Below are 14,578 nucleotides of genomic sequence, written 5' to 3' on the forward strand. Positions count from 1 at the left end.
GTTCAGGTCAGGTGAGTTGGCCGGCCAATTGAGCACAGTCATTCCATGGTCAGTAAACCATTTACCAGTGGTTTTGGCACTCTGAGCAGGTGCCAGGTTGTGCTGAAAAACCAAATCTTCATCTCCATAAAGCTTTTCAGCAGATGGAAGCATGAAGTGCTCCAAAATCTCCTGATAGCTAGCTGCATTGACCCTGCCCTTGATAAAACACAGTGGACCAACACCAGCAGCTGACATGGCACCCCAGACCATCACTGACTGTGGGAACTTGACACTGGACTTCAGGCATTTTGGCATTTCTTTCTCCCCAGTCTTCCTCCAGACTCTGGCACCTTGATTACCGAAAGACATGCAAAATTTGCTTTCATCCAAAAAAAGTACTTTGGACCACTGAGCAACAGTCCAGTGCTGCTTCTCTGTAGCCCAAAAGTGTCTTGACCTGGGGAATGCGGCACCTGTAGCCCATTTCCTGCACACGCCTGTGCACGGTGACTCTGGATGTTTCTACTCCAGACTCAGTCCACTGCTTCCGCAGGTCCCCCAAGGTCTGGAACCGGTCCTTCTCCACAATCTTCCTCAGGGTCCGGTCACCTCTTCTCGTTGTGCAGCGTTTTTTGCCACACTTTTTCCATCCCACAGACTTCCCACTGAGGTGCCTTGATACAGCACTCTGGGAACAGCCTATTTGTTCAGAAATGTCTTTCTGTGTCTTACCCTCTCACTTGAGGGTGTCAATGATGGCCTTCTGGACAGCAGTCAGGTCGGCAGTCTTACCCATGATTGCGGTTTTGAGTAATGAACCAGGCTGGGAGTTTTTAAAAGCCTCAGGAATCTTTTGCAGGTGTTTAGAGTTAATTCGTTGATTCAGATGATTAGGTTAATAGCTCGTTTAGAGAACCTTTTCATGATATGCTAATATTTTGAGATTTATGCAGATTTTTTGGGTTTTCATGAGCTGTATGCCAAAATCATCAGTATTAAAACAATAAAAGACCTAAAATATTTCAGTTGGTGTGCAATGAATCTAAAATATATGAAAGTTTAATTTTTATCATTACATTATGGAAAATAATGAACTTTTATCACATATGCTAATTTTTGAGAAGGACCTATATATATATATATATATATATATATATATATGACACTATATATACGTGACACAGATTCAAATTTGACGCCGGTTAATTTAAGGCTACGCTCATGAGATTTGGTAACTGCGGATTGTAAAGAGCAGCCATGAGCATTGAACACACATTCGGAACTGCATGTGTGAGGAAGAATAACGCGCCCTTTCAGCAAGATTGTCTCGTCACCTTAGACAAGGAGTCAGCAGCCATCATATCAATCAATCTCTGGCTGAGGTAAGAGTCTCATTCTATGATATTTATATTATGTGGCTGCACATATGTGTTGTTAATTGTTTTAACCTCTTATCTATGCATCGGATCGTGGGTGGGGGGGGGAGGTTGCGTGGGTGGGATCGTGGGCGTGTTGCTACTTTTATTTTCTTTTGTTTTATACAAACTATTCAATCAACTATCACAAACTATGCAGCATTTGAAAGCTAAAACACTCAAGATTCATGTTCTGATACCCTCATCTTTCATCTCCTGTCGTTCAGATCAGATTGGACGAATCCAAGAAACAACGGCATACATGTCTGTGTAAGAGTCCACTCTTCAAAAATGCATCCCACTTTTTAATCCAAAACAACGAACAACTCTGTTGTTTGCATGAGCGTTTTGCATTAGAGTAATCAATCATGTCCATTTTTAATGAAATATCGATTCTTATCAGTTTTATGGTGATATCCCCTAGAAGAATAGTCTCTTCCGAGTAATATAAACCCTCCCAGGTATCTCTCCTTCAATAACAGCCTTTCTGAGAAGATGTCATAAGTCCTATTCGCACAGGATTAGTATTATCTGGGGACCTCTGGTGAATTGAAATAATTGCAGAGAATGTCTGTGAATTGGCCATGTCTGTAATTTGTAAAGTAAAAATTCCCCCACAAATTACCTACCATATATCGCCGAACACCGAGGTCCTGTGATAGTAGTCTCGTGCGAATCGGCATCTCTGTGATTTGGCCAGTATTAGGGCGGATTGTATATAATTTTTGCAAGCTTTTTGTTTCCTGTTCGCATTTGTATCTTTCACGAAAAATGGAGGCTGCATTCATAATGCGCACGGTTATGAATTCCTGGGTGGCCGCATGGATTATACTTTAACTTTAGAATGAGTAACAATTTGGGAGAAAATTGCTTGAATGGTGCGTTTAATATTAATATCAATAATATTCTTTATTCCTTATTATTTCTGTTGAAAAACATAACAACAGAACAGTACAATGACAAGCTGGCTTAAATGGCCGCTTTTACATTAAGCTCTGAAACTAATATTATTTATATTATAAATAATATTATATATTGTCTGCCGTATATTGTCAGCTTCTCACTCGTAATAAATTAAATCTGACTCGTGTCGCTGGTCTGTGCTCAGTTCAGTTTTTAATTGTAGTGTCTGTTCTCTAACTGAACAAATGTATTTTTATTACTATAAAACTATCCAAATGATAACGATACATATGACTGTTTATATGATTTTATACAGCTATATCTATAATGAAAATCTTTTTTTGACTTAAAAGCTTACAAAAGCTACATTTTTGAGAGAATCATCCTCAAATTTGAATCAAAACATGATCAGACATTCAGTTTTATATTTAGGCTATTTTCAGGGCCTCAACATTAAAATCTCATCATTTTTGATGATCAGGATCATCAGTTTTCATTCATGATCAGTTCGAAGGAAATTTCCGATCCCTTCACATAACTTCAACTCAACCTCGCCCTGCCTTTGTGTTATAATGGAATGGATCAGTTAAACTTCATAGACCACATTACTAAAACTGGCCGATCTTGCAGATTTGCCTTGTACAGGATTGGGATGATCAGGCCATTCCTATCGTAACATGCTACACAACCTGTCATCCAAGCTTTTGTTCCAGCCACTGGCAGCCACTGGCACTGGCATTTAGGTTTGATTACAGAACAACTGGTTCTGCATCCCTATACTTAAACTCCCTGCTTCAGATTTACACGCTCTCCCTGAAGCTTGTGCTCTGAAGGTGAATGGACATCCCAAAGAGGCACAAAATCACTTTCACAGACCTTTACCTGGACTGTTCCATGCTGGTGGAATAACCTGACTAAATCAAACCATGTTCAGTAGACTGCTAAAGATCCTTTTTGTGATCTCTTGACCCATTAAAAAAAGCTCTTTTCTGTTTGACAAAAAAAAAAAAGAAAAGAAAAAAAAGTAAAATGGTTGGTTACTGTAATTTTATGGAATCCGTCTGGAAACTTTAGAGATTTACCAAAGCCAGAGATTTACCATTTTTTTTAAAGTATTTTTTTTGTTTACAGTACACAGATAAATGTCACCACAAAGTCATAGTTAGGATTGGGAAACTTTTGTGTGTTACTGTCGGACAAACTCTAGATGTAGAGTTTAAAAAACTGTGTTGAATTTTAAACGCCATATGTCACACCTAGTCTGTCTGTACCAACTTAGTTTCAGTTTCATGGACTTTTAGGGCTAGTCCACACATGCACAGAGTTTTCCCTCTTTTTTGTCCAGTCAAGCACAGTTTAAAAAAAAATCTCAGTCCGAATGAAAATACAAAAGTGACCTGCATAGTATTGCATTCTGATATCACTTTTACCTGTATCTGTATACATATTATAGGCTCTGTGTGTCCAATATTTTGATTACATCTGTAATTGCACGGCACATAGTCTGATGTCAAACAAAGGCGATAACAGCCTGCATTCAGACATCACAAACCAAAATTTCTGGTTTCACTGGCTACTCGACAACACTGCAACCAGAGTTTCGAGTTTCACTTGTTTGTTTTCTTGGTTATTAATATGATTATAGACGTATACAGTATATCATGTGTTTTCAGTTTTCTTTGTCCGGTATGATTAATACCTGTGTTGAGATTGTTTGCCTGCCTTTGAGTTGCCTTGTGTGGATTAATAAAAACTTTCTGAACCGATCTTTCATCTTCATTTTGTGATGTGCAACTGAGCATGACAATATTGCTCTGACAAAAGTGATATGAACACAGCTGACATCATTATTATGGCTTCACAACTCACAAATGTGAACTTCCCACGAGAACTTGAATGCACCAAAAGTAGACTAGGGGTGTCCAATCCATTCCTGGAGTGCCACATTCCAGTAGAATTTAGGTCTAGCCCTAAATCAGCACACCTTAGCCAGCACACTAGAAACTTCCAGGCAGTTGTGTTGTGAGATACTCTGCTGGAATGTGGTCCGGAAGGAGCAGGATTGGACACCCTTTCCTTTGAGTGCCCAGCCGAACAGGATGGGCAACTTTGGCCCTCGAGATCCACTTTTATGACTTTTTCTTAAAACTTTGCTTTAGCCCTAATAAAACATACCAGAATATGCTAATTAAGGTTTTCAGGAGTATTTTGGAAAAGCTACAGGCTGATCAAGGTTGGAGCTAAACTCTGCAGGAAAGTTAAGGGCCAGGGTTGCCAAGCACTGCAATCGAGTCTTTGCTCTTTGTTGATTGGATCCTGAAGCACAATAAACCTGTTAATATTGGCACAGCTTATCATTGTATTTGACAACAGAATACTGCAAGAAGTAAAGTTCTTTATCCCATACCACGTGGGTCAACTGTGGATAGGTCAATGGTTCCATAGGCAGGTTCTTGCACATTGTGTTGCTGGGCCACACATTTCACCTCTCCTCCTCTGCTTCTCTCCTCCACACTCAAGGTGTGATACTGATGTCTCCTATACATTCCATCCTCATTCTGGATGGACAAAGGAAGCTCAGAAAGAACCTTTCCATTCTGGATCCATAGAATGGATATGTTGTTAGGGTAGAATCCACTGATGTCACAGGAGAGGGTGAGTGGAGACGAGTGGGAAGATGAGGGAACAGTGGAGAGAGTGACCATTGGGAGAACTAAAAAAAATAAAAAAATAAGACCAGTATATTATCAGTAATCAACCATACTTACATATTACTAGTAGTCCATTAAAACCACATGATCTTAATAGGAGTATGTTGATTTTACAGATGAATAAATGACCATGAATGAGCAGTAAACTTTCAGCCTTAAATTGTCTGTAATATTTTGGAAAGAAACTACCACTTAGTTTAGGGGTGTCCAATCCTGCTCCTGAAGGGCCAATGTCCCGCAGAGTTAATCTTCATCCCTAATTAAACAACCCTACTGATCCAGCTAATCACTTGGATTATTAGAAGCAGGAGTCAAACTCGACAGGACATTGGCCCTCCAGGAGCAGGAGTGGACACACCTGGCTTAATCTGGCTTCAGTCAATGAACATGTATTTCCAAAGTATTCTTAGACATCAGAGAATGAAACAACTGCTTCATAGGCATAAGGGACAGCACAGACGAGTAAACCATCTTGAGAACACATTACATAATTGCAGTCTGTTCCAAATTATCCCAATTAATGTTCATGAAGTCTACAATACAATAGGCCAACTCTTCAACTCCATGGTGGTCCATGTCTCATTAAATCTCATTGGTAATTTGCTAGTAATTCTGAACACATCGATTAGCTTGCGTTTGAGTGTGTTTGGTTAGGGTCAGTGCTAAAATCAGCAGGACAAAGGACTGAAGTTGAAGTGCCCTATCATAGAGTTTCCCATTTGTTCTTTTATGACTTCAAGAAGTCAATGCATCCTTTTACAGAAACAGCAGACTCTACAGAAGATTTCTTCCTGACAATCTGTAGGACTTTTCACACTGCACTTAACCCCAGTTTATCGTCATTCTAAACCCCACTTTTAACAGTGGTTAAAGAAGTGTTTCACACTTGTGATTTAGAAGCAGGGTTAGCACCTCTTTTTTCCTGGGGTTATGAAACCCTGCTTCAAAGGTTTGCACTTTTGCGGTGTTAGCCAAATATGTAGAGGTGTCCCCAACTATAAGGATTTACACATTCAAATCAGAATCGTTAAATATTTCTATAGTTGACTGATAGTCGAATCATCTATGTGTGTGTGAATGGGTATGGAGGGGCACGACACTAGTCAGCTGGAGGGTAAAACTATTTTTATGTTCCTTTACACACTGCACACATCAACAACTTTTAATAAAACGACCAAGACTGCCTGCCAACTGGCAGACGAACTGACAATGGCTTTCATAAAAGGTAATGTGGGTGATAAACATTCGTAAACCGTTTTCTCATAACATGCTAAAGCTGAGATCAAAATAAAGAACATCACACAAATATATAAAAGAACATTTTGAGTGCATTTACATGCATGTTCTTAAGCTGATTGTACCTAAAGGGGGTCGCACACCGGACGCGAAGCTCAGCGCCGCGCCGCGTCTCAGGATCTCACACCGGACGCGCACATTATAGACACGCAAGCTCAATTTTGAATCGACTTCTGACAGAAGAGCTGCACGATGAGTGTATCTTGTGGCACAGGGTGAAATCAGTATGTACATTCACGATTTGAGGGAATATAGTGCTCTGTGGCGCGGCAGGATTTTAAACAACTTCCTGATTCGGTGCAAACAGGCACCGAATGCCACCACCTGTGTGTACACTCATTGAATGTGTTAGAATTTTAAAGGCGCGGCGTGGCGCTGAGCTTCACGCCACGTCTTTAAAATATTGAGCACTCTCATATTGCCAAAATGTTATGATCCTCGTTTCATAACACCCGCAAAGATTCGTCTGTGAGATCGGTGGTCGAATCCGGCTCCGCAAATTGATGCATCTATATTTTCGAACATTCGGGGTCACATCTACAAATACTGTATATATGTGTGAGTGTGTCTTTTTTTCTGAGAGTGTAGGTCACCACAGTGAAGGACCAAAAGGCCGGTGATCTGATCTACTAGCTTTGGATAAAGTGGACCAATTGTTTAAGAATGATGTAGTAATTTCATGTAAGTCAAAGTAGAACAACCATAATCTATCCATTACAGCCGGATAGTTTTTCAGAAAACAACACCAATAAGGTATTTCCTTCATCAATTGCAAATGATGGCTGAGGCAAATCCCACAGCACAATTCTGCAAAATGCCTCTGATATGAACAAGCCACTTGATTGAGTGGTGAAATGCATGTAACTAATGTTAAATAAGATGCTTTTTTAATACATGTTGTACTGTTAAAGAAAAAGTTGCATCCTGTTTCAACTGATGGAATCTACTAATGAAAAATATGTAAATTCTGAATACCTATAATGTGAGGTGTGAACTTCTGTAGGATAGGTTTCACCAAGGCTCTATGTTGCACTTCGCAGCCAAAGCTTGTGTTCTGGTCAGAGATTTCAGGGATCAAGGTCAGCCAGCTGACTGCATCGTATAGTCCGTCCTCTGTACGGTTCACTTGCAGCTTTTGGGGTTCTTGGATTTTGTTTCCTGCACGTGTCCAGGTAAACATGATTTGTGGAGGACTAAAGCTCCTTGCCCAGCATTCGAACACACTTTTTCCTTTAAGGACTACTTCAGGTAAGATGATGGAAACCAGTGGAGGAACTGTAAGAGATTTAGAAAGCAACTCCAATGGTTATCTTGTCTGGGACATGCATTCGATATTGTATTAATTTATATATGAACAAGAACTCTGTTATTCAACAACAGTCATTATTTCGTACCTAAGGGACCTGTGGCCAATTGCACAAAACTAGGATAAGGGATTAAGCCAGAATATCTTGGTGATCGTGCCATCTGTATGCAAAATTTAGTACACTGCTGTCGTGTAAACGTTCCCTGAAGGCACACTCACACAAAGAACGATAACTAAAGATAATTGTATATTAGTGGATAAATAGAGCCAGGATTACCAAGATATCCCGGCTTAAACCCTTATTTTAGTTTTGTGCAATAGGCCCCTGTGTGAGATGCACCTGAGACTCACCTAATATTGCCAGAGTCACATCTGTGAAGTAATCGGTTTCATTATAGCCCACCCTACACTCATACACCCCCTGCTGGTCTGGAGTGGCATTGTAAACAGTCAGTGGGAAGGAGCCAATAAAGGAAGCAGTTGTGTTCAAAAAGAAGCCTGGTTGAGAGTGATTCCTTGAGGCAATGACTAAACCATTGAAGGACCAGGTGATGTTTAAGAGTGAATCATCAACTGGAGGCGGCAGTGTAAAGGAGCAGTTGAGGACAGCTGAGGAGCCCGGAGACACAGAGACATCTGCAGAGGAACCTGAGTTTGAGAGAATGCCAGAAAAACGTGAAAGAACAAACATTTCAATTCTTCAGACTCTTAGGGCCAGATTTACTAAACAGGGTAAATTAGCATAGGAGTGCAATTCCATAAAAGCGTAGATGGGAGTGCACAGTTCTGCGTGAAAAAAACAAAACTAAACTAAAAAACTAATTTTCAATTCTTATTTATCACTGCGTGTCTTTGTAAATCATGACAGTACTTTTTTAATGCCACAAGAGGGTTGGCGCTGGAGCAATCTGCTAGTATATCTGGCCCTTGAAGTGGCCCTTATGCTTTTTTGAAAACTACTTTTCGTCCAGTGTGTAATCTACAAAGTTTTAAAGATCAAAGTACACAACAAATACATTTTCTCTTAAAAGAAAAAAACAATTTTGAACTGCCAAAACGGGTTCTCATCAATTCCAGTCTCACTTCCTGTTACACACACACACAATGTAAGAAATTTGCATCATGTCAGCCTATGGTCTTAGATTGTTTCTAGGGCTGTGATTCCACTTTTGCATGCACTTCACCAATCACAAGAAACTGGGGCAACTGGCCAATCAGAGCAGACTACCCTTGTGGAAAAGAGTTTAGAGAGACTGTAGCTGTGTCTCATTTTGTTAAATTTCGAAGGCTGCGTCCTCCGGAGGACCCATCCTGTGTAGGATGCAGTATACAGAGTGTCCTCAATCAGAATTAAACGAGACGTCCTTTGTAGGACACACAGGCAGGAAGTATCACGTTGCTATGCCAACACATTCACCCTTGTTGCGCTCTCACGCCAGTTATATGAATGAAAATCATTTATAACTGACCATGAAATGTTTATTGTCTTGACAGCAATGTACCGTTCTAAACATTTAAAAAGCACTAAACAGTTGTAATCCTGTTTACCACAACTATCTGTTTGAGGTAATAGATCTTAAAAAACAAAAACAAGCTTGAAATACTTTTTACATTTAAACACCACATCTACGTTTGCATGTATATCTGGCGGTGGTGACGTTTTTTCATGACATAAAAAAAATGACGGTTGTTAACAGCGACGCAAAGAATTGTGGGTTATCTCCAGCCACGAAGGAGACACCAGTACACAACAAATAAATGTATTGTCTTTTAAAAGAAATAATTAATTCAGAACTGCCAAAACTAGTTATCAACAACTCCAATCTAACTTCCTGTTACACACCTATGTAACAATGTAAGAAATTTGCAAAATTCCAGCCTATGGTCTATAACTTGTGACTGAAACTGGAAGAGTTTGCTTTCTGGTGTCGACATTGTTTCCAGGGCTGTGAATCCACTTTTGCATGCACTTCACCAATCACAAGAGACTGGGGCAACTGGCCAATCAGAGCAGACTAGCCTCATGGAAAAGAGTTTAGAGAGACTGTAGCTGTGTCTCATTTCGTTAAATTTCGAAGGCTGCGTCCTCCGGAGGACACATCCTGTGTAGGATGCAGTATACGGAGTGTCCTCAATCAGAATTAAACGAGACGTCCTTCGTAGGACACACAGGCAGGAAGTATCCCATTGCTATGCCAACATGTTCACCCTCGTTGCGCTCTCACGCCAGTTATATGAATGACAATTATTTATAAATGACCATGACAAGCAATGTGCTGTTCTAAACGTTAAAAAAGCACTTAACAGCTGTAATCATGTTTACCACAACTATCTGTTTGAGGTAATAGATCTTAAAAATCAAAAAAACAATCTTGAACTACTTTTTACATTTAAACACCCCATATACGTTTGCATGTATATCTGGCGGTGGTGACGTTTTTTCATGACATAAAAAAAATGATGGTTGTTAACAGCGACGCAAAGAATTGTGGGTTATCTCCAGCCGCGGAGGATACACCTCATGCACACTCCGAAATCCTGTGAAAGAAGGACGCATTCGAAGGTCGCATTTGGAGTGTCCTTCTCACTTTTTTGAAATGAGACGCCTTTTGACGTATGCGGCCTTCGAATGCGACCTCCGGAGGACACAGCCGTCTGAAATGAGACACAGCTTGTATCTTTGAACAAACCATTTTCAGACTTGAGAAATTAGGTGATGTGCAATGTATATAATAAGAAGATTCATGTGTTTTGGCCAGAGGAAACCCTCTGGCTTGCTTAGCTGGGGACACTTCATATTCAACAATATTATTGATCTGACTGGACTAACATAGTTTTATGAAAACTACCTTTACTGCAGTGCGTAATCTACAAAGTTTTATAGATCAAAGTACACAACAAATAAATGTATTGTCTTTAAAAAGAAACAATTAATTCAGAACTGCCAAAACTAGTTATCGTCAATTCCAGTCTAACTTCCTGTTACACACCTATGTAACAATGTAAGAAATTTGCAAAATTCCAGCCTATGGTCTATAACTTGTGGCTGAAACTGGAAGAGTTTAGTTTCTGGTGTCGACATTGTTTCCAGGGCTGTGAATCCACTTTTGCATGCACTTCACCAATCACAAGAGACTGGGGCAACTGGCCAATCAGAGCAGACTAGCCTCGTGGAAAAGAGTTTAGAGAGACTTTGAACGAACCATTTTCAGACTTGAGAAATTAGGTGATGTGCAATATATATATATATATATATATATATATATATATATATATATATATATATATATATATATATATATATATATATATATATATATATATATATATATATATAAGAAGAATATTAATGCGTTTTGGCCAGAGGAAACCATTTGAATCCACTTTGCATGCACTTCAATAGGAACTGGAATGATACGCACTGTAAAAAGTAATTGTTGAATCTACTAAAGAAAAACTTGTAAAATTAACTGATTTTGGAAAATTTGTTGATTTAACTTTAGGTGGATGCAATAGCTAAACTAAGCAAGTTTAGTACATAGTACTTAAGAATGTTGAGTGTGTTGTACTAAATGCATGTTCACACTGTTAAATCCAACAGGTTTTGTTACTAAGACTTTTTAGTAAACTTTACTTAATATCCAATAATTTGAATTTACTTTGTATTTGTGTTTAATGTACTCACCCCGTAACTACATGAAACAAGAGGGGAACAAGAGCCACTTTAATTTACAGCCCGCACATTCATACTTACCCTGTAACTACACAGATAATTACCCCTTAATTAAAAAATACTTACAGTATAATTACCCCTTAATTAAAAAATACATACAGTATAAATAATTTGTTAATTTTCCTGATAGTACCCCTTTATTCCCACAATATTACATATTTTTCCCTTATACTTACTTTATAGTTACACTATAATTACAGAAAGTTATGCTGTAAAGTCACTTTAATTATGCAGTACTTTCCGGGCCGTAATCTAAAGCGTTACCAAAAAAGTATTTAGTAAGCTACCAATGTGCTACCAATGTGCTAGTTCTGCCACCTAAAAAGATGAGAGAGGCCAGTAATTTTCATCATAGATACACTTCAACTATGAGAGACAGAATGAGGAAAAAAAATCCAGAAAAATCACATTGTCTGATTTTTAAAGAATTTATTTGCAAATTATGGTGGAAATAAGTATTTGATCAATAACAAAAGTTAATCTCAATACTTTGTTATATACCCTTTGTTGGCAATGACAGAGGTCAAAAATAATCTGTAAGTCGCCACAAGGTTTTTACCGACTGTTGCAGTTTGGCCCATTCATCCATGCAGATCTCCTCTGGAGCAGTGATGTTTTGAGGCTGTCACTCAGTGGGCAACACGGATTTTCAACTCCCTCCAAAGATTATCTATGGAGTTGAGATCTGGAGACTGGCTAGGCCACTCCAGGACCTTGAAATGCTTCTTAATAAGCCAATCCTTCATTGCCCGGGCTGTGTGTTTGGGATCATTGTCATGCTGAAAGACCCAACCACATTTCATCTTCAAAGAAGAAGGTTTTACTCAATCTCATGATTCATTCTTTCCCTTACATGGAACAGTCGTTCTGGTCCCTTTGCATAAATACAGCCCCAAAGCATGATGTTTCCACCTCCATGCTTCACAGTAGGTATGGTGCAACTCAGCATTCCCTCTCACTCAAACATGACAAGTTTAGTTTTTACCAAAAAGTTCTATTTTGGTTTCATCTGACCATATGAAATTCTCCCAATCCTCTTCTGGATCATCCAAATGCTCTCTAGCAAACTTCAGACAGGCCTGGACACGTCTGGCACTGCAAGGTTTGAGTCCCTGGTGGCATAGTGTGTTACCTTTGTTACTTTGGTCCCAGCTCTCTGCAAGTCATTTACTAGGTCCCACAGTGTGGTTATGGGATTTTTGCTCACCATTCTTGTGATCATTTTGAGCCCACGGGGTGAGAGCTTGCATAAAACTCAAGATCGAGGGAGATTTTCAGCGGTCTTGTATGTCTTCCATTTTCTAATAATTGCTCCCACAGTTGATTTCTTTACACCAAGCTGCTTACCTGTTACATATTCAGTCTTCCCAGCCTGGTGCAGGTCTATAATTTTGTTTCTGGTGTCCTTTGACAGCTCTTTGGTCTTGGCCATAGTGGAGTATGGAGTTCGACTGTTTGAGGTTGTGGACAGGTGTCTTTTATACTGATAACGAGGTCAAACTGGTGCCATTAATACAGGTAACGAGAGGAGGACAGAGGCACGTCTTAAAGAAGAATTTACAGATCTGTGAGAGCCTGAAATGTAGCTTTTTTTGTAGGTGACCAAATACTGATTTTCCACCATAATTTGCAAATAAATTGTGATTTTCTGGATTTTTTTCTTTCTCATTCTGTCTCTCATAGTTGAATTGTACATGAAAATTACAAGCCTCTCTCATCTTTTTAAGTGGGAGAACTTGCACAATTGGTGGCTGACTAAATATTTTTTGTTTGCCCCACTATATTACTAGTCTACTTACTAGACCTCTCTATATGTAGACTACGCATGAAATTATTATTCCCATGACTAGATAACACAAACAATACAATTCTTGGCTTTTGTCTATCATTCTAAGTTCAAGTGTTCTCATTTGTGTACAATACAATACAATACAATATTTATGTATAAAGGACATTTTTTATACATAACAAAACAACCAAATCTGAACAAAGTGCTGTATAGAGATTATATAAATAAACTACTAAAATTAAGAAATACAAAACAATAGTAAAACACCTAAGATCAAGGAGTATTGAAAGCCATAGAGATTTAAAGGTGGAAATAGAGGGAGCTAATCTGATATAAAGAGGTAGACTGCTCCATGTATTTCTGAATATCTGAATATTGACACTAAATGCGCTAAATAAATATTTTACATTACAATACATAATACGAAAATAATTAAATTATTTAAATTAAGAGACAAAACAATCTACTTTAAAGGACTATTTATATCAACAACAAAAATATTATTAATAATATAATAATCAATTGTGTACTATTGTGAATTGTTTGTTAGCTTATTTAATAACTAGGATTATTAATATTTTCCAATTAGATGAAAAGAGCTGTGTAGTATTTTATATTGAAACAAGCAGTACATCAGTGTGATGTTTTAACTTGGACATTTATGGATTTAAATGTAAAACAAATAGTTTTTGTTCATATTTGTCCCTCATTCAGGTTTTTGAAGATTCATTATCTTCATGAAATGCAAATGATTCAAAAACAACAACACTTTACTGCAAAATACTGTAAACAGTCACACGCGTCCAGTTGGTTTTAAACAAACACAGAAAATTACAAAATATACAGCACACATTAAATAGCACACTTTTTTATATTAGCAGAACCTTAAGAATACATTTGGTGAGAAGAAAATGTGTTGTTGCTGTAATGAGACGCATGGGCTAGTACTCACCTGGCTTTATTAGGCCCAGCAGCCATAAATAGAACAGGACTTTAAACTTCATAGCGATTTACTGGAGTGCGAACATGCTCCTTATCGTTACTTGATTTCTTTCTTTCATTGCTTCTTGCTCTTTGTATTGCATACTGAAAAACACACTTATATAGGGACAGGGGACAGTAGGCGGGGATCAAGCGGGCAAAGGAAAAGATACTTGCTTGTGAAAAGGGGTGTACAAACTTTATATCTACTGTTCAATGCAGTCATTCAGTTTGATCTCTAAGAGAGAGAGAGAGAGAGAGAGAGAGAGAGAGAGAGAGAGAGAGAGAGAGAGAGAGAGAGAGAGAGAGAGAGAGATTGAAAGTTAAATGGTGTGAAGAGGGTAAACATGGGGTACTAAGAGAGGGAGAGAGAGATGTTCAAAGACACATTTAGGACAGTGGTCACTTAAAATTCAATCTGGCCTCCATCCAATGTTCTGGACTACTTTACATTCATGCTGT

At 38.6% G+C, this 14,578-nt stretch overlaps 1 protein-coding gene across 2 annotated transcripts in view; it reads right to left on the reverse strand.

The window, feature by feature from the left end:
* si:ch211-180a12.2 (uncharacterized) overlaps window positions 1–14,289 on the reverse strand; it is a 28,570-nt gene extending 14,281 nt beyond the window's left edge. Inside the window, exons 1-4 of one of the 2 annotated variants that reach the window (XM_067429203.1) lie at window positions 14,088–14,289; window positions 7,965–8,249; window positions 7,283–7,582; window positions 4,708–5,013 (exon numbers count right to left, since the gene is read on the reverse strand). In XM_067429203.1, coding sequence (XP_067285304.1) covers window positions 4,708–5,013; window positions 7,283–7,582; window positions 7,965–8,249; window positions 14,088–14,139 — 943 coding nt within the window. In that variant the 5' untranslated portion in view covers window positions 14,140–14,289. Of the gene's footprint in view, window positions 1–4,707; window positions 5,014–7,282; window positions 7,583–7,964; window positions 8,262–14,087 lie in introns of both variants that reach the window. The other variant, XM_067429202.1, reaches the window with a different exon arrangement.
* Between the last annotated feature and the right edge of the window lie 289 nt (window positions 14,290–14,578).

Source organism: Pseudorasbora parva, chromosome 21 (genome assembly GCF_024679245.1).
Source record: "Pseudorasbora parva isolate DD20220531a chromosome 21, ASM2467924v1, whole genome shotgun sequence".
Lineage (NCBI taxonomy): Eukaryota > Metazoa > Chordata > Actinopteri > Cypriniformes > Gobionidae > Pseudorasbora > Pseudorasbora parva.